Here is a 20724-nt window from a genome sequence, read left to right on the forward strand (position 1 = left end):
TGAATCACAAATGGCTAGTATGCAGGTACAGCAAGTAATTAGGAAAGCTAATAGAATGTTATCATTTATTATGAGGGGAATTGATTACAAAAGTAGAGAGGTTTTGCTTCATTTGTGCAGGGCACTAGTAAGTCCACATCTGGAGTACTGAGTACAATACTGGTCTCCTTATTTAAGGAAAGATGTAAATGCGTTAGAAGCAGTTCAGAGAAGGTTTACTAGGCATATATCAGGAGTGGGTGGGTTGCCTTATGAGGAAATGTTGGACAGTTGAGGTTTGTATCAATTGGAATTTAGAAGAGTAAGAGGCGACTTGATCGAAACCTTTAAGATCCTGAGGGGTCTTGACAGGCTGGAGTGGATGTAGAGAAGATGTTTCCTCTTGTGGGAGAATCTAGAACTTGGGATCACAGTTTAAAAATAAGGGGTCGCTTCTTTAAGACAGAGTTGAGGAGAATTTTTTTCTCTCAGAGGGATTGTGAGTCTTTGGAACTCTCTTCCTCAAAAGGCAGTGGAAGCAGATCATATGAATATTTTTAAATTCAGAGTTAGATAGATTCTTGATTAACAAGGGTGTGAAAGGTTATCGGGGGGGAGTTTGGAGGGAACAATCAGATCAGCCATGATCTAATTAAATGGCGGAGCAGGCTTGAAGGGCCCAGTGGCCTACTCCTGCTCCTAGTTTGTATGAATGTTCATATATAAATCAGCTGGAGCATCAAGGCACTCCAGAACACACAGCAATGTTCACCCCCGACAATGTTCACCCCATTCACCCCCCTTCCTTGGACAGTGATCAACCCCTCCCCAATCCAACTCAGATAGTGCTTATCCTCTCCTGCCCAGACAGTGCTCAGTTCCATCCCCCTCCCTCTGGACAATGATCACCCCCTCCCTGCCCTTCACCCCGGAACATTGCACAATCCCTCTCCTGCACTGGACAGTGCTCACACCCTCCTACAAACCCTCTCTCGACTTTCCTTCTGGAATCGCTGCCTCCTGTCTGGCCAATTTCAGAAAAGTCAGCATTGTCGGGGAGGGGCGAGTTGTGCATTTTCATGGGGTGATGAAGGGCTGAACACGATCGGGAGTGAGAGAGGCTGAACAGTGTGAACACTGTTCGGAGTGAGAGAGGGAGAAGGACATTGTTAGGGGGTGAGGGAATGGGATGAACACTGTCATTGTCTAGTGCATAAAAACCTCAACTGTCCAACCTTTCCTGATAAGGCAACCTGCTCATTCCTGGTATTTGCCTATTAAACTTTCTCAGAACTGCTACTAACACATTTACGCATTGCCTTAAATAAGGAGACCAGTACTGTACACAGTACTCCAGATGTGGTCCCACCAGTGCCCTGTACAACTGAAGCATAACCTCCCCTCTTTTGTAATCAATTCCCCTCACAATAAGTGATAACATTCTATTAGATTTCCTAATTATCTGCTTTAGCTGCATACTAGCGTTTTGAGAATCATACACTAGGACACCCAGAACCCTCTGCATTGCAGAGTTTTTCAATCTATCATGATATCGATAACATGCTTCTTATTTATTCTTCCTGCGAAAATGCGAGAAAGGCTGAATGCTGTTGGGGGTGGGAGTGGGGTGTGAACACAGTCGTGGTGTTATCACTGACAGTGGGTCAGGGAGGGGGCGTTATCACTGACAGTGTGTCAAAGATGGGGTGTTATCACTGTGAGTGGGTCAGGGAGGGGGTGATATCACTGAGTGGGTCAGGGAGGGGGTGTTAGCACTGTCAGTGGGTCAGTGAGGGGTGTTATCACTGACAGTGGGTTAGGGAGGGGGTGTTATCACTGAGAGTCGGTCAGGGAGGAGATGTTATCACTGTCAGTTGGGTCTGGGAGGGGGTGTTGTCACCTACTGTGGGTAAGGGAGGGAGTGTTATCTCTAACGTGGGTAGGGAGGGGGTGTTATCACCGACAGTGGGTCAGGGAGGGGCCGTTATCACTGACAGTGGGTAGGGAGGGGCCGTTATCAGTGCCAGTGGGTCAGGGAGGGGGTGTTATCACTGACAGCGGGTAGGGAGGAGGCGTTATCACTGTCAGTGGGTCAGGGGTGGGGTCTTATCTCTGACTGTGGGTCAGGGAGGGGGTGTTATCACTGACAGTGTGTAGGGAGGGGGTGTTATCACTGACAGTGGGTCAGGGAGGGGATGTTATCACTGACAGTGGTTCAAGGAGGGGGCGTTATCACTGACAGTGGGTCAGGGAGGGGGTGTTATCGCTGACAGTGGTTCAGGGAGGGGGTGTTATCACTGATAGTAGGTCAGGGAGGGGGTGTTATCACTGACAGTGGGTCAGGGAGGGGGCGTTATCACTGACAGTGGGTCAGGGAGGGGGTGTTATCATACACTGTGGTTCAGGGAAGGGATGTTATTACTTTAATTTTTGCAAGGAGGGGGCCTTAACGCTGTCATATGGTTCAGGGAAGGGTTGTTATCACTGTCAGTTGGGTGAGGTGATGCAGTTTTGGAGCAATCTTTTACCCATGAATGTTTCCTTCTGTATCGTGATGTTTATTCAAAGATTACTAAATTACGAATTGCAAGTAATTTAATATAGAAATGCGAGCCATAGTGTGATTAATAATTGTCAGTTCTATTTCTGAAAGGCACATTTTCTGCTCTGCAAAACAGAGCTGCCACTAGCACAACTAAGACGAACCTTGGGACATTTTAACCCTTTATTTACCAGAACATAGCAGCTAATGCTGTTAGAAGACCATAAAGCGGGTGTGGCTTGTCTTTCCAAAATGTATCTGTCCTATGAGGAAATAATAGCATTTAAGTTACTCTCTGCATTCCTGGAGAAGGCAAGATCGGATGTCCGGGCCAGAAATTGCTCAAAGATGAAGGAATAGATTGGCCACCCGACAGTGATTGCCTTTCTTTGGAAGATTCTGGCCATTAGGATAGATGACCAAAAGCTTGGACTAAGAGATAGGTCTTGAGAAGTGTCTTAGAGGAGGGAGAGAGGGGCAGAACACTGGGGATGTTTAAGGGGGGAATTCCGGAATGGTAATGAATTCCACAGATTGACTACCCTCTGAGAGAAGAAATTCCTCCTCTTCTCTGTCTTAAATGGACGTCTCCTTACTCTGAGATTATGCCCTTTGGTCCTAGACTCTCCCACAAGGGGAAACAACCTCTTAGCATCTACCCTGTCAAGCCCCCAAGAATCTTATATGTTTTAATAAGGTCACTTCTCATTCTTCTAAACTCCAATGAGTACAGACCCAACCTACTCAACCTCTCCTCCATACCCGGAATCAACCTAGTGAAACTTTCTCTGGACTGCCTCCAATGCCAGTCTATCTTTCCTTAGATAAGGGGACCAAAACTGTTCACAATATCCTTGATGTGGTTTAACTAGTGCCTTGTATATTTTTAGCAAACTTCCCTATTTTTATGCTCCATTCCCTTTGAAATAAAGGCCAACATTCTATATGCCTCCCCTAACCTGCTGAACTTGTATGCTAGCTTTTTGTGATTCATGCACGAAGACCCCCAAATCCCTCTGTGCTGCAGCTTTCTGCAGTCTTTCTTGATTTAAATAAGATTCAGCTCCTCTATTCTTCCTGCCAAAATGCATAACCTCACATTTTCCCATATTACATTCCATCTGCCAAGCTTTTGCCCACTCACTTAACCTCTGTCTCCCTCTGTAGACTTTTTGTGTCATCCTCATCACTTGCCATAGAGTCATAGAGGTCTACAGCACAGAAAAAGGCCCTTCGGCCCATCGAGTCTGCACTGGTCAAACAAGTACCTAACTATTCTAATCCCATTTTCCAACACTAGGCCCATAGCCTTGTATGCCATGGCATCGCAAGTGCACATCCAAGTACTTCTTAAATGTTATGAGGGTTTCTGCCTCTACCACCCTCTCAGGCAGTGAGTTCTACATTCCCACCACCCTCTGGGTGAAAAAATTCTTCCTCACATCCCCTCTAAACCTCCTTCCCCTTACCTTAAATCTATGCCCCCTGGTTATTGAACCCTCCACCAAGGGGAAAAGTTCCTTCCTGTCTACCCTATCTATGCCCATCATTATTTTGTACACCTCAATAAGGCCCCCCGTCATTCTCCTCTGCTCCAGGAAAAATAACTCCAGTCTATCGATTCTCTCCTCATATCTAAAACTCTCCAGCCCAGGCAACATCCTGGTAAATCTCCTCTGCACTCTCTCTCGTGCAATCACATCCTCTCTATAATGTGGATTCCAGAACTGCACGCAATACTCTAGCTGTGGCCTAACTAGCGTTTTATACAGTTCCAGCATAACCTCCCTGCTCTTATGTTCTATGCCTCAGCTAATAAAGGCACGTATCCCATATGCCTTGTTAACTACCTTATCTACCTGTCCCGTTACCTTAAGGGACCGGTGGACATGCACACCAAGGTCCCTCTGATCCTCGGTACTTCCTATTTCACCATGTATTCCTGTGCCTTGTTTGTCCTGCCCAAGGGCATCACCTCACACTTATCCAGATTAAATTCCATTTGCCATTGATCAGCCCACCTGACCAGCCCCATCTATATCCTCCTGTAATCTAAGGCTATCCTCCTCACTATTTACCACCCCACCTATTTTTGTGTCATCCACAAACTTGGTGGTAGTACATTCACTTCACTGATCCAAGGCATTAATATATATTGTAGATAATTGTGGCCCCAGCACTGATCCCTGTGGCACTCCACTAGTTACAGGTTGCCATCCTGAACCTGCTGCCTTATCCCGACTCTCTGACTGCTATTAGTTAGCCAATCCTCTACCCATGCTAATATACCCTCAACACCAAGGGCTCTTATCTTATTAAGTAGCATTATGTGCGGTACCATGTCGAACGCCTTTTGGAAATCCAAATGTATTACAGCTAAAGGCTCCCCTTTATCTATCCTGCTTGTTACCTCCTCAAAGAATTCTAATAAATTTATCAGGCATGATTTCCCCTTCATGAAGCCATGCTGACTCTGCTTGATTAGATTATGTATTTCTAAATGCTCTGCTATTACATCCTTTATAATAGATTCTAACATTTTTCCAATGACAGATGTTAAGCTAACTGACCTGTTGTTTTTTGTCTCCCCTTTTTGAATAATAGTGTTACATTGGCAGTTTTCCAATCCTCTGGGACTTTTCCAGAATCTACAGACTCTTGGAAGATTACTACCAGTGCATCCACTATCTCTGCAGCTACTTCCTTTAATAAGGATGAAACAATGGTGAAAATTATAAAATTGAGGCATTGCTGGACCAGGAACCAATGTAGGTCAGCATGCATAGTGGGAGGGATGAGAAATAAAAACAGAAAATGCTGATAATACTCAGCAGGTCAAGCAACATCACGTGGACAGAGAAATGTTTCAGGTTGATGTTCAGGTTCAAAGATAATGGGCAGAATTTTGGGGGAAGTTTAAGAGTGGGCGCGGGGAGGCGCGCCGCCATTTTACGTGGGCGGGCCAATTAAGGCCTGCCCAGCGTGACATCTGCAAGGAAGCGCTATGCGCATGTAAGAGTGCGCTCATCTCCCTGAGGCTAAGTGCTGCCTCAGGGAGATCGGCTCTACTGTCAAAAATGTGAAATATAACAAAAATAAATTTCCCTGACATGTCCTCTCATGTGACGCTGTCACATGAGTTGGGACATGTCCATCACTTTTAAATACAGTTTAATTACATTTTTAAAAACCTATAGAAAACCTCATCCCGCCCATGGATGAGGCTTCGTGCTTTTCCTAATGCCCACTAGGGCTCCTGGCCTGCCCGCCAACCTTAAGGTTGGACGGGCAGGTCCATTAATCACATTAATGACTCTGTCAATGGCCTCAATTGGTCATTGACAGGTCGGCGGGTGCACAGCTGTTTCTGCTGAGCACCCATCTACCTGAAAATTTAAATGGAGCGGGGTGACGTCGGGAGTCATTTTATGCGTCGGCGAGCAGGTCCCGCCCCCCCGCTTGCCGACGGGGAAATCCTGGCCAATGATAAAATCTAGCAGTAACAAAGATATGGATGAGGATTTCAGCAGCAGATGAGTTGAGGCAGGGTTGAAGTTGAGTGATGTTGTGGGGATGGAAGGAGGTGGCCTTGGTGTCCGGGCCAGCGACTAGTGTTTGTGGCGGGGCTCTGATCTTCCCAATATTTAGAGGTAGGAAACTTTTGCTCATCCAGTACTGGATGTTGAACAAACAGGTGACAAATCCGAGACAGAGGGTTCAAGAGAGATGATGTTGAGATAGACCTCGAGTCATCTGCATGCATATAGAACCTGACACTGTGTTTTCAGATGATGTTGCCAAGAGGCAGCATGTAGATGACAAATAGGAGGAACCAAGGACAGGTCAATGGGTCTCTAGTGATAGCTGTGCAGGAGTGGAAAGTGAAGCCAGTGCAGGTAATTCTTTGGCTGTGATTCAATTCCAAAGTAAAATAATCCACTATTTTTGTACATAATAAATGTAAGTTTTCAAAGATAATGATAATAAAATCAAACACTATTTTATAAAGGGCCTATGATTTTTCTCCTGGTTTGCTCTCAGCAGCTTTCAGTATCTTTAACCCCAGGACATCCTGGTGAGCTTGGACCAGAAGGCTCAAGAGTTTCCTCAGACAGAGCTGCTGTGGGCTACTCCATCTTTCAAGGTTGGATTGGGAGGGGGAGGACTGGCTGAAGCTCCCCCGCAAGCACCTTCAGCCTGGCCTTGACCAGTCTATGCAATTGAACCTGTCCCACAGTTTGAGAAAGAGTCTGTGGCCTACTGCACAGTTAAACGGTGGGGTCCTGGCATTTTGGGCCTCAGCCCTCCATCTTAGAGATAAGGGGGGAAAGAAGCTCCTAAATGACTCAGTGAGCAGTTGCAGCATGGGGTGTGTAGCTGAGTCATAGAATCAACTGGCACAGAAGCAGACCATTTGGCCCATCGTGATTGTGCTGGCTCCTGCTCTCCTGCTAACCCTGCTCTTGATCCGTCCACCTGTAAAATCTCACTTATCAAATATATACCCAATTCCCTTTTGGAAATTCCTATGAATCTGCTTCCACCACTCTTTCAAGAAGTGCATTCCAGATACAACAGTTTGTTGTGTAAGAAAAACATTTCCCTCATTTTCTCCCTGGTCCTTTTGCCTATTATCTGTGTGTGCCTTAGTTACTGACCCACCTGCCAATGGCAACAGTATCTTCCTGGCCACACAGAGCATAAAGATCCAGGGTCAGTCTCTAATTTATGTCTGTTTCTTTCCCTCCTCTGGAATAATTACTGCTCTTTGCTAATGGGTTTGTTTTCCTCTACCTTAAAGCTCAGAATATAGAGGCCAGGAAATTTTGAGGGCTACTTCCTCGTCTTCTATTGTAGCCTTGTCAGGAGATTGGCAGAAGCCCCGGAGAAAGGCCGCACTCCGCCACTTTAGGAGCAGCAAAGTGGTAAAAGGTGCCAGGAAGCCCATTACAACAGACCTCTGAACTACTCTGTGCTGGCTTGGATTTCCTGAGGTCTCTTGGATGGGCAGTGGGTGGATGGGGTGTATTGGATGACCAATGGCAGGATTATGGAGGGAAGGCAGATGGAGGTGGGAGTTTATTGGACAAAATCTCTCAGAATGTGTCCAACCAGAATTGACAGCCTTGGTCAGGAGAGAAAATTGGTGGGGTGCTGGTGAAGTGGGGAGTGGGAGGCGGTATTGGGGGGGTGGGGGTCATTGCTGGGTTAAGGTTGCATAATAAAACATTGTGCATTTTCCAAATGTGATCTCGTGTTGTTATTCTTTGTCAGGGAGCTCCTTGGAGAACAGCATTGTGCGTTGGTGCTGCATTAGTGCAGCTGAACAGAGCAAGTGTGAAGAATGGGCCCTGAATACAAAATCCGACCCATTAGTCTGCATCCGAGCGACATCAATGAGCAACTGCATAGAAATGATAAAGGTGCATAATTTCACTGAATTTTAATTTAAACATCATTGCAAAAAGGGTGTCCATCTAAGGTATTATAATATATACGCTGCCTGTTTGAAATGTTATCATTACTTCGTCCTAAAGTTTCATATCACATTAGTGCCCATGTTGGCTGGCACAGAGATGCTTCCTTGGGGAGTATGAGTGTTAAATGGTATGGAGAAAGAATGGGGAATAGGAATTAAGAGGATAATGAGCTGTCATGGCTGACAAAATGGTGGAGCCAACTCAGTGTACGAAATAGCACACTCCAGTTTTTGAGGATCTGCCTAAATCATATCTGAAAATAACACCATATTCTATGGCTAGATCTGCTAAATTCAACAGCAACTTGTGTGTGCATAAATATATATACTGGTCGGGATTTTCTGGCCCCGCCATGGTGGGACCTGCCGTGGGGGATGCGGCAGGACAACCAAAAGCACATGAACTTTCCGCAGGACTGGAAGATCCCGGCGGCAGGTGGGGCCAGAAAATCCCAGTCATTATATGGCATCTTTAATGTAGAAAACTATCCCAAGATACTTGACAAAGTATAAAATAAAAATGGATGCCAAACTAAAGAAGGACCTATTAGAAGGGGTGACCAACAACTTGGTCAAAGAATTGTCTAAGGAGGGTCTTAAAGGAGGAGAAAGAGGCAGAGGTTTAGGAGAGTGTAAAAGTGCCCTCTAGTGGTCATTCATATATGTATATAAACCAAACCAGATCAAATTAGTTTCAACAATTTCAGATTATGAACTCCCTCCTCCAGCTTTACCCCTTTCTTAATGCAATTTTTATTTATTTAATTATTTATTCCTTTTTTTAATCCTTTTTCCCCATCATCACCCTACCCCCGGCTCCCACTGGGCCATCTGTCACTTGTTCTTATGTTTTGCTTTCACAAACTCTTGTTCTGCTATTAACACACCCTGCTATTTTACCTTTATGCCTCTATCAGCACCTTATTTAGTCTTTAACATGACCATTAACACTCACTTTGTCTTGTGTCCATGACATCTTTGTCAATCTCTCCTGAGCTCTCACGTATCCCTGACCTTCTATTTTGCTTCACCTACTCTATCCCCTTTTAAACAGTATAAAATACATCACATTTCTACCTCTCTTTAGCTCTGAAGAAGAGTCATATAGACTCGAAACATTAGCTCCATTTCTCTCTCCACAGATGCTCCAGACCTGCTGAGTTTTTCCAGCATTTTATGTTTTTAGTTCAAATTAGTTTCTCTTTGTACCAGACTCCATGCCGTACGCACTAGTGCTTTTGTCCTGCAAAGATACCATGGCAGAGAATTCCAGAATATAGAGTCCAGACAGCTGACAGCATGGCTGCTAATGGTGGGATGAAAGGTGATGGGTTAGCACAAGAGGCCAGAATTTATGGAACAAAGTCTGGGGGCAGGGGTTCAAAAGCTGAGGGAACGAGATAGGGATGAGACAGGTATAGGCAAGAGTGAGGGTGAGGAGGGCTTTAAACACAAGAATAAAAATTTTAATTTGAAAGCCATTGGATGATCCATGTAACAGATGAAGGTTGGGGTGGTGAGGTATTGGATACATGCAGTAGACTTTGGATGAGCATAAGTTTACGGGAGGTGGAGTATGGGAGTTAATTTAGTTGAGCAGTGAAATAGTCGAGACTGGAGATGTTAAAGACATAGATGAGCATTCAAGCCACAGATGGACTGAGGCAGAGGTGGTGACAGGCAATGTTACAGAGGTGAAAATCAGGCTGTCTCTATGGAGATATAGAATAAGATATGGAATCAGAAGTTCAGCTCAGGTTGCCATTAAGTTCAACCAGAGCCATTGTATGGGGAAAGGTTGGCAGTGATATAGAGATTGTAGTGGGGACAGAAGAAAATGTTTAACTGAAGGAAATGGCAGCTTATCCAAGAATGGATATTAGATGAGTAGTCTAACAATATAGCAGCATTAGAGGGGTTGAGCGAGATGGTGGAGAGATAGAGTTGCATGTTGTCAGCATGCATGAGATAGTGGCCACAAAACCAAACCCTAACATGGGACAGTACCACATAACTAAACCGCTGCATATTACAGTACCCACAAAATCACACCCAAGAAGACATGCTCCCCAAAGACATATGACAGTACCCACATACTGTACCCCAAAATGGGACAGAACCCACATATTGTACCCGAAAATTAGGCAGTGCCCATAGAATCACACCCCAAGTTCAGGCAGTACCTTTAGAAGTGAATAAATGAATATTGACTTATGGGTGGAAAATAAAATATATTTTTTGCCAATCATTTCCATATAGGATAAAAGATATTGCTGTTCATTTATGCCCTGTAAAACATAATAGTTGTACCAAGATTACATAGATGGAGATAAGGCAGTTTGGCCCATTGTTACTCATTCATCCAAACAAATCCACTATGTCTCCCTAGGGCATCCCAGTGATCTGAAGTTTCTATCTCTACTTCCTCGTTCAGAAATCCATCTCAAACTGAAGGGTTTATTTCTGATGAATGGTCATCACTGAGCTGAAACATTAAGTCTGTTTCTCTCTGCAGATGCTGCCTGACCTGTTGAGCATTTCCAGCATTTTCAGTTTTATTTCAGATTTCCAGCAACTGCTGCATTTTGCTTTTGTATTCATATCCATTTCAAGAGGTGAATGGTCTTTATGTGAAGGATCAAACTTGCAAAACCCTAACAAAGGAATTTATTTTTATTTTGAAGAGGGATGAGGTTGATGCTGCCTCCCTTGATGCAACTCATGCTTACATTGCTGGGAACTGCGGCCTGGTCCCTGTGGTGACTGAATATTATGGTATGTAACTAGGTCTATTTGGCATCTTCTTTCATTTTGTAAATAAATGCTGATGAATATTTGTAATAATTAAGTTGAAGGTGATCAGTAATGGAGAAAAGATTGTGACTTGCATCCAGGATCAATATCAAACGTTGCAGGTTAGGCGTAGCACAGATTGCACATTTTTAGTCCAAGATTCCCCTAGTGTATCTTTACTCGCAGCTCCAGAAACATGACAGAAAAATTCTAATATAGCAGCACTAAATCCAAAGCAGATACTACAGCATGGCCTCAGATAAGATAGTGACTTGGGTATCAGTATCATTCCAGATGGGGCACGAAGAAAATCCCAAGTGCATTCTGTAACATGGTGTGAATTCAGCTAATTACATCTACTCGCTGTGTGACTTCTTGAAGCAGTAAGAAATATGTGTGTGCTGGAGTCAAACTATTCCATGTATATTGGATAGTGTCTGAGTTGTACTTGCACACTCGATATTGATTCATTCATGCCATTCCATGTATACTGCAGAGTGCAATTTCTGATTAGATCTGCAACTCAAAACTAGAAGTTTGGCACATGAGCTTTAAATATCTTAGCCAGCTGGGTGAGAGGTAGGTGGAGAAATTATGGAGCCTACGGGCTTTGGGAGGAATAGCCAAAAAATAACTGAGACCATTGGTTTCTTTCTTGTGCTGGTTTCAGGGTGACGGGGGAGGGTATAAAGCTGGGTGGTTGGAGGCTGGAGGACATATGATGAAACTTCCAGGAGTACATCCAGAGTGGACAACCCTACCCAAGTGCAATGCAAATGCACCCTTTGCGACCCCAAGAATTTCAGTGCCTCAATATAGAGCTCACTTAATGATGGTATTTATCATGAAACACTCACCCTGTGTGACACATGTTCACACACACAGCACCTTCACGTTACACACTACACCAATTTTGTAAACCACATGTAAATTTTCCAGCTGGATGTTATTTAATTGTTATTGATTTTCGTTCTATGTTCCAGGGGAAAAATGTGCAACAGCCAATGGGAATAATGGAGAGGCTCACTTTGAGGCAGAAGGTATAGTACTCATAAACACCTTCGTAGAAGTGGAATAGAAGTAAAAAGCTGCAGATGCTGGAAATCTGAAATAAAAACAGAAAATGCTTGGAATACCCAGCAGGTCTGGCAGCATCTGTGGAGAGAGAAACACTGAGAAATCTGATGTAACGTCATTGACCTGAAACGTTAACTCTGTTTCTGCCTCCGCAGATGCTGCCTGACCTGCGGAGTGTTTCTAGTAATTTTCGTTTTTATTTAATAGCTAAGGATTTGGGTGTGATCTGAAAGTCCTCTGATTGCACTAACATTAGCTTGATGGGGTGGTGGGGTGGAGTGGGTGGGGCTGCCTGACCCAAGTCGCGGAAATCACAAACGTAATTAATGACAGACTTATCACTGAGGTGATCGTGCTTTAACCAGGTGTGAACTGCCAATTGAATTGCCAAAAATAGTCAACTGGCTTAATGTGTTTTAAGTGGCACCAATGAACCCCACAGTGATGGAAAATTTTCTGTAGTGTCTGCCTGATTTGAGTGACTCCCCATGATAAGTGAGGACGGTGTAAGTGATGGGGATTCTATCGCCTTCTCAAGTTCCGTTTGGTAACTCCGTTTATCCATGTGCTGTGCCATGTGATTCTGTTCCCAGTTTTGCCTCCGGTCTATGCTGTTGCTGTGGTGAAGAAGACTTCCCGGAGTGAGAGAATATTTAATCTAATGGGAAGGCGAAGCTGTCACGGCCACATGTACAGCCCAGCAGGTTGGCTTCTCTTAACAAAATACACCATCAGATCCGATCAAAACAGCACCGACATTTGCAACATCAATAAAGGTAAGCGAGGTTCAGCACCAAGCACGTGTGTGAGAGAGACAGGTTGAATATTGAAGTGTTGGATGTTCCGCCATAAACATGAGCCTTTTCTAGTATTGCCAAGCTGCCAGGATTGTCCTGGAGTATCCAGGAAATAACGATTAATCTCTAGGACACTTCTGTATGCAATTCCAGGAGAAAAATCATAGCACCATTGAAAGCAATATTTTTAATTTTCTTTGTACAGTTTTGTTTATTACATTTATAAAAATTCATAAAAAGACGAGGTGGGGAAAAGTTTGTTTGACCATTAGTCAAAAATCACCCAGATGGGTTACAAAGGGCAGGATTTTCCTGTGGGCTTCAGGATCCTGGATGCAATGAGGCTGCCACAGTGGAACCAGTTCAGCAATTTTACTGGAAGCAGCCTCCTAATAGGCTGCCCCCAGGCTCACTGTCCAATTAAGGACAGCAGTCAGCATGCTGACACTGCCGGCCCACTCAGGGCCAGTAGCTCTGAAGCCCCGGCAGCTCCAACACTTGGGACTGAAAGGGCACCTCAACATGCCCGTGGCCCCCTCTTTGGTTCATCCCATGGCTCCCCCAGGCATGGTCGCAGAGAGTCTGCCTCCATGAAGCGAGGGGCCAAAGAATCAACCCCCAAAAGAGTCCTTAAATATTAAATAAAAGCAAAGTGCTGGAAAAACTCAGCAGCTTTAGCAGCACCCGTGGAGAGAGAAAGAGCTAATGCTTTGAGTCCAGTATAACTCTTCTTCGGAATTGAAAAGAGGTAGAAATGTGATGGGTTTTATGTTGTTGAAAAAGGGGGAAGGGCAGGTGGAGCAAAGGGAAGGTCAGGGATAAATTAGAGGATAGGGGAGATTAAGTACCAACGATGTCAAATTAAAATTAGCTACCCGCTATTTTCCCAGGGTCCCACCCGGCACCCCCCACCCACCTCCCAGCCTGGTAAAGGCCTGGGGAATGGAGTTCTGGGGAGGTTAAGGTTGTACCTTTAGCCGAGTTGAAATCTGGAGAGGGAAAGGACCAGTGAGGGATGGTATGGTGGGTACTGCTGATTCCTTCATTGCAAATATTAATAATTCATGTCTGCTTACAATAGAGGATGTAAATAATGGGAAAAGAGGATTTCTGTTATAAAGAACAGAATTAGGGGATAATTTTCCCTGTTTGTACTGCAGCTCAAGAGTTTAAAAGGAAAAAACAAACTAAACACTTGAGACTCCACGGATGAATAGAGCCATAAGGGAACAATTGAGGGTTAAGAAAAAGGCATAGATTAAGTACATGGCAGATGAGTGCATGATAAGAGAGAATATAAATAGATTAGGAGGGAAGTTGAAAACACAATTAGGAAGGCAAAGTAGATCTATGAAATTAAATTATCAAAGAAAATAAAACAACATAGTAAAATATTTTACAGGCACACCAATTTATAAAAAGGCTGAGAGGGAAATAGAACCATTAAGGGTCAGATAGAATAATACCACAGATAACAATAAAAGTATTAAATAGTTATTTTGATTTTATATTTGCTAGGGAGGTAGAACAGGTACACATGACATTGAATGATAAGGTGAGCAATAAGTGCATTTAAAATTTAAAAAGCAGATGTACTGAATAAACAAACTCAAAAAGGATAATAAAGCTTTGTCCAGCTGGATTGCATCCATGTATTTTAAAATAATCTAGGAAAGAGTAATTACTACTCATATTTAATCATTTGTTCGAAAAAAGTGTGGTGCCAGAGGACTGGCAGATATCTAATGTAATTCCCATATTTAAGAAGGGGACAGAACATGCCCAGGGAATTCTAGACCAGTCAGCTTAACAATAATGGTAGGAAAAATAATGGAATCCTTACTAAAGGAGACAATAGAAGAACATCTAGAAATGAAAAATATAATAATGAATAGCATGGATTTCAAAAGGGAAAATCCTGCCTGACCAAATTTAATGAATTTTTTGAAGATGTAACAGAGTAGATACTGATATGTGGTAGATGCAATTTATCTGGATTTTCAAGAGCTTCGATAAGGTACCCCTAATAGACTAATGAATAAGGTTAGAGAATGTAGATTCAGGGAACATGGTGCAGAATGGCTTCAAGCCAGAAAACAGAGAATGAGAGCCAAGGGAACATGAATGGGAGTATAGTTAGTCAGAGTGATGGAAGGTGGGAAGTGATGTTCCACAAGGATCAGTGCTGGGACCACTACTGCTCATAATTTACGTTAACAATTTGGATTTTGGAATCATGAACACAATTTCTAAATTTGCAGATGACACCAAATTGGGGTAATTGGGGTAACTGAGGTGGACATCAATAAACTTGCAGAATAGGCAAATAATTGACAAGTGGAGTCAACACAGATAAATATGAGGTAGTACATTTCGGTAGGAGAATGGGGAGGCTGCTTATTACTTAGAAGGTGTGAATCTATGCAGGGTAGAGGAACAAAGGGATTTCGGAGTACAAATATATCAATCACTAAAAGTTGCACCACATGTTAGCAAGGCGATTAAAAATGCAAACCAAACACTAGGGGCAGAATTGTCCTAGATTTGCACTAACCTCGATAGCGGGCGTGGAAAACGACATTTTACCTGCCGGCTGCAATAGTGGATTTTCATGCTGTATCATCCCCTTCCCGTCTCATAAATTATGCAGTCACAGGAAACACGCCAGATTAGTGGCAGGCGGCCTCCAATTTTCCTGCTACGCCATTACCTTGCCGCTTCCTCACTCCGGGCGTTGTGTTTAAACTGCAGCTGCGCCCACATTTCACAGTGCTCACAGCCCACGACTGATCCAGTGAAGGCAAGACCCCAAAAGCCAAGAAGAGTGCAGCCCACTGATTCAGTAACGCATCTCTGGGACGCCTTTTAGACACTGTGGAGGCCCGCCGCGATGTCCTCTACTCCTGCTTTGGCCACAGGAGTCTCACCACTCCAGCTTGAGAGGCGGTGGCAGAGGTGGTCAGTGCCAAAGCTGCACACAAGAGGTCGGCCATCCATTGCAGAAAAAGGATGAGTGAACTCATCCGTGCTGTCAGGGTAAGTCAACCATCTCATCACTCTCAACTCACACATTCACAAGCCCATCACACATTCACTGGCATCTCACTCACTGCCAACTTAAGGGACATCACCACTCACTCTCTTACACACACCCTCACATCACTATCTGGCCTTATCTCCTCTGGAGATCGCCTCCTCATCCCATCCATGGCTCCATTCAGCACATACGCACACTTGGCATCCTTCTCAGTTGGCCTGGCATGCGCCTTGCTCACCCTCTCTCCATCTGTCTTTATGCAGGACAAGATCGTGCAAATTACCGGGAGAGGTCCGAGACCAGGGTGGAGTGCCAGACACTAAGGTCTTCACTCCGTTCGAGAGTCGTGTGTTGGAGCTGGCCGGAGAGGATGTGGACCATTCCTGAGGTGACAGTGAGGTCAGCAGCAAGCATCCATGTGAGGAACCTGCACCACATCATCCCTTTGTCAATGCTACTCTGAATCCACTTTTCTGGGTGTAACAAGGCTGCCAAGCACTTATGATCTCCACCTTCTCTTCTAGGCACACTTGACACGTCGCCCTCAGGCAACCTTAGCCCCGACTGCAGTGCCAAGAGCACCTCAGATGAGGACCCTGAGGGCAGCACCGCTGAAGATCCGTCATGGTGCTCACCCACACCCTCCACCAGCGCAGCGACACACACCTCGGTGGGACCTAGATGTAGACCAGCCTCGGGATCTCAATCTGGTGAGCACAGCACACAATCTGTTCCACAACAGGCAGAAGCTGCGGCATCTGAGCTCACCGGCACTCAGAAGACTGCTGGAGGCAAGGAATATGCTGAGTCCGAGTCAGATGATGAGCCTCTGAACTTGGTCCTCAATCAGTTGTTGGAGCTGCAAAGGCAATCACGGGAACATCAGGAAAGGATGTCTGGTGCACTCCTCAGATTGCAAGGAACGATGGAGGAGTCTGTTCGCCTTCAGTCTGAGGTGATAGTGCCAGCACGCCAATGCGCCAAGGTCAACATTGGCAGGATGGCAGCTGATGTGGAGACCTTGATCCAGGGCATTGTCTCTACACTGCTGCATGGGCTGAACTACATCGCTGATGCCATAGTTGGCCTCCAACAGTGTCAATATGAGAGGGGTGCTGGGCAGCTCGATCTCACGCTAGCTTCCCCTTCTCCTCAAGGAGTTAGCCAGGGGCTGTCGGGTACCCGTAGGGAGGAGGACCAGCAGCTAGACACCCTGGGGCCATTCACCCAGGTGACTCTGGGAATGTCCAGCCCATCCAAAGCCCCTCTTCCTGTGACCCCATCATCTCCAGCTCCACAGGCTGAGGCAGGTGCAGCTAGCCCACAGCAAGACACCCAAAGCAGTCCCGGGGCCTCCAGGTCTTGGCCCACTAGAGGACGCATGCCAAGTTCATCACAGACAGGGCGTAATCACTGAATCCCTCACTATCAACATTCTGGGGGTTACCATTGACCAGAAACTGAACTGGACTAGCCATATAAATATTGTGGCTACAAGAGCAGGTCAGAGGCTAGGAATCCTGTGATGAGTAACTCACCTCCTGACTCCCCATAGCCTGTCCACCATCTGCAAGTCACAAGTCAGGAGTGTGATGGAACACTCCCCACTTGCCTGGATGAATGCAGCTCCCACAACACTCAAGAAGCTTGACACCATCCATGACAAAGCAGCCCACTTGATTGGCACCACATCCACAAACATTCACCCCTCCACCACCGACACACAGTAGCAGCAGTGTGTACCATCTACAAGATGCACTGCAGGAATTCACCAAGGCTCCTTCGACAGCACCTTTCAAACCCACGACCACTACCATCTAGAAGGGCAAAGGCAGCAGATAGATGGGAACACCACCACCTAGAAGTACCCCTCCATTCATTCACCATCCTGGCTTGGAAATATATCGCCGTTCCTTCACTGACGTTGGGTCAAAATCCGGAACTCCCTTCCTAACAGCACTGTGGGTGTACCCACACCACATGGACTGCAGCGGTTCAAGAAGGCAGCTCACCACCACCTTCTCAAGGCAACTGGGGATGGGCAATAAACGCTGGCCCAGCCAGCAAAGCCCACATCCCATGAATGAGTAAAAAAAAAGTGAAAATCTATGGAGTGTCCTCACTGCATGTCATCATCATCCTCCTGGAATCTAGCAATGATTTGGGTCTCCACTCCATCTCCATGACATGAACCTGAGCATTGAGGGCATGTGTGCTGCCATCAGTCACACAGGAGTCAAACGATCACAGATGCAAGGTGAGGCTGTCAGGACTCTACTCATTGCATCTCATCATCCTCCTCCACTAATCTTGCAGCATATGTAGGCCTCCCGAGTGTGCCTGCCTCATCTGGCCAGTGCAATGGCCTCATCGCTGGCACTCTCATCTTCGAGGGCCTCATCACTCTCATCGTCATCGATGTCCTACTCATTGGAGGAGACGTGTAGCTCCTCCATCTCCTCCTCAGCTAGGTCCTCTTCCTGTTGCATTGCCAGATTGTGTGGCGCGCAGCAAGCTATGATGATGTGCAACACCCTCCAAGGACTATATTGCAGTGCTCCACCAGACCTGTCGAGGCACCGGAACCTCATTTTCAATATGCCTATTGTTTGCTCCAAACAAAGTATAGGTTGTAGCATGAGCCTCATTATACTGTCACTGTGCTGCACTCTGAGGCCACTGCATGGGTGTTATCAGCCACGTTACCTGTAGGTAGTCCTTGTTCCCGAGGAGCCAACCCTGCAGCCTCTGTGGACCCTGGAAGATATCAGGGATCTGAGACCTGCTAAGAATGTAGGAGTCCTGGACGCTCCCAGGAATTGTGTGCAGACCTATCGGATTCATTTGTGGTGGTCGCAAACTTCAGCGAGTGGAAGCTCTTGCTTTTGATGTAGTTGACTGCTTGTGGCCATAGAGATCTAAGTGCCACGTGAGTGAAGTCGATGACAACCTATACCTGTGGAAAACCAGAGATTGCCGCAAATTCCAGTGCTCTTGCTTCCTGGCTTTCCTGATCCTTGGCGAAATGCACAAAGTTTGGTGCCTTCGTGAAGATGGTGTCTGTGACGTCCTGGATGCACTTGTGGGCGGAGGCTTGTGAGATCCCACACAGGTCACCTGTGGAGCCCTGGAAGGTGCCATTGGCTTAAAAATTGAGCGCAGCCGTCACTTTCGCGGCCACTGACAGTGGGTGCCCTCCATGTCCCCGTGGCGCCAAATCCTGCAGCAGGTGGCATACCAGTTCCCTAGACATGCGCAGTCTTCGTCAACTCTGGTTCTCAGTCATCTGCAGGAATGACAAGCGCCGTCTATAGACCCCGAGTCTAGCGGGGTGCCTACTAGCAGCGGTTCACTGTGGATCTTCTGCTGCATGTGCAGGAGCCCTGCCAAACTTTCATCTTGAGGGTGGTGCTCCTCCCATTGGCGAGTCAGGTGCCTCCGTTGCACTCTTCTCCTTCTCTGGTCTCTGTAAGCCATGAGGCATACCGGTAAATCACCAGGCTTCATGATCTTGATGTTCTTCTCCTGCAGGATTAAAGAGAGAGATGCGTGGATTAGCATATGTGTCTGAAGGACCTCTCTTGGTTAAGTCTGAAGGCCCCATCACACATGCCAGAGAATGCTGGCCACCACTTGGATGGCCATTGTGTAGTGTGCTTCATTGCTGTCCAAAACCCCACCCACCTCTGCCCTACTCCAATTGACCGATTGGCGGTAGATTTGGCCATTGGACTGCATGCTGTGCTCTCAGCTCAGGCGCAGGCATTCTCCTAACCTGCACTGCAAGGCTGCACTACTAGCTCGAACCATAATGGATACTGGTCCAAACCTTAAAAAAGACATTCCAAGAGGCTGTGAGCACCTCCACCAGTGACTGCGACATGGACACCTTTCGCACCTCTACAACCTGCCAGTTATCCAATTGTTCTGCTGCCCCCTAAAAAGCACATTAGTTTGCAATCTGTGCCCGAGGGGTGAAAAGCTCTAAAGCATTTGGTGGCATATTCATGCTTTTGCGTTGCTTGAGCGGGCAGAAAAGTTTCAGAGGCCCAACTCCAAGCATGTCAATGGAGCTTCAGCTGAACGGTCCCGGCTGCGGAAGAATGCTGACTTTTGACAAGCTTTCCCAGGTGCGTGGCTGCTTCCCACACCCTCCACCAGGCCTCATGTGCTTGTGACTTCCTTCAGCCTGTGCTGCCTTGCCCCCACAGTGGTCCCATCCACACTGGAGCCCTTGCCTCAGCAATGCACTGAAAGCCAGCCAGGAAAAAGCGACTTGCCTGTGCCACCCCATGCTTCTCCCGCCCACCACGAATGCGTGGCACCTCTTCCTTGATGTCCTATGGGTGATGCTCATGAGCAAGGTTGCGAGCACTCACCCCTGAGTTCCCCTTGAAGTTCAGCTCGCCAGGTGCATGCCTTTTAAAAGCATTCGTGAAGCATGTGTTCTGAAGTTATGCCGACGTGGGTGGTAAATTTGACGTGGAGGGATGATTCCAGCGTGCAGGCATAATGACAAGATGCAAATGCATTAAAATTAAGTTCCCAACATTGGACAGCGGGAAATGCGGCTTGCTATTGACGGGCCGAGTGCATGATCGCAAACTGTTTTCACAATGCCGTGAAACCAATTTTTGGCCTTTGCGCCATATTGTCCGTTCATGCCCTCCATGACGCCCACTGCCAACAGGAGCGGAAAATTCTGGCCTAGGTTGTATTTCTAGATGGATTGAATTGAAAAGTAGGGAAGATATGGTAACCTGTGTCTAATAAGGGTTCGATCACAGTAAGAGTACTGCATGCAGTTTTGGTCACCATATTATGCAAAGGATTGGAGAAGTTGTAGAGAAGATGTACAAGGATGCTAACAGAAATGTGTTGGTGTACATTTCAGGAAAGAATTGACAGGCTGGGCCTCTTTTCTCTTGAAAAAAGAAGGTTGAGGGGTGACCTAAAAGAGGTCTTTAAAATTCAGAAAGGTTTTGATAGAGCGGTTACAGAGAAAATGTTTCCTCTTGTT

At 45.9% G+C, this 20724-nt stretch overlaps 1 protein-coding gene across 1 annotated transcript in view; it reads left to right on the plus strand.

The window, feature by feature from the left end:
• sxph (saxiphilin) overlaps positions 1 to 20724 on the plus strand; it is a 124822-nt gene that overhangs the window by 70105 nt on the left and 33993 nt on the right. Inside the window, exons 9-12 of the mRNA XM_078552849.1 lie at positions 7796 to 7944; positions 10685 to 10775; positions 11777 to 11833; positions 12464 to 12646. Of these exons, the coding sequence (XP_078408975.1) occupies positions 7796 to 7944; positions 10685 to 10775; positions 11777 to 11833; positions 12464 to 12646 (480 nt within the window). The remainder of the gene's footprint in view (positions 1 to 7795; positions 7945 to 10684; positions 10776 to 11776; positions 11834 to 12463; positions 12647 to 20724) is intronic.

Source organism: Cetorhinus maximus, chromosome 12 (assembly GCF_964194155.1).
Source record: "Cetorhinus maximus chromosome 12, sCetMax3.hap1.1, whole genome shotgun sequence".
NCBI lineage: Eukaryota > Metazoa > Chordata > Chondrichthyes > Lamniformes > Cetorhinidae > Cetorhinus > Cetorhinus maximus.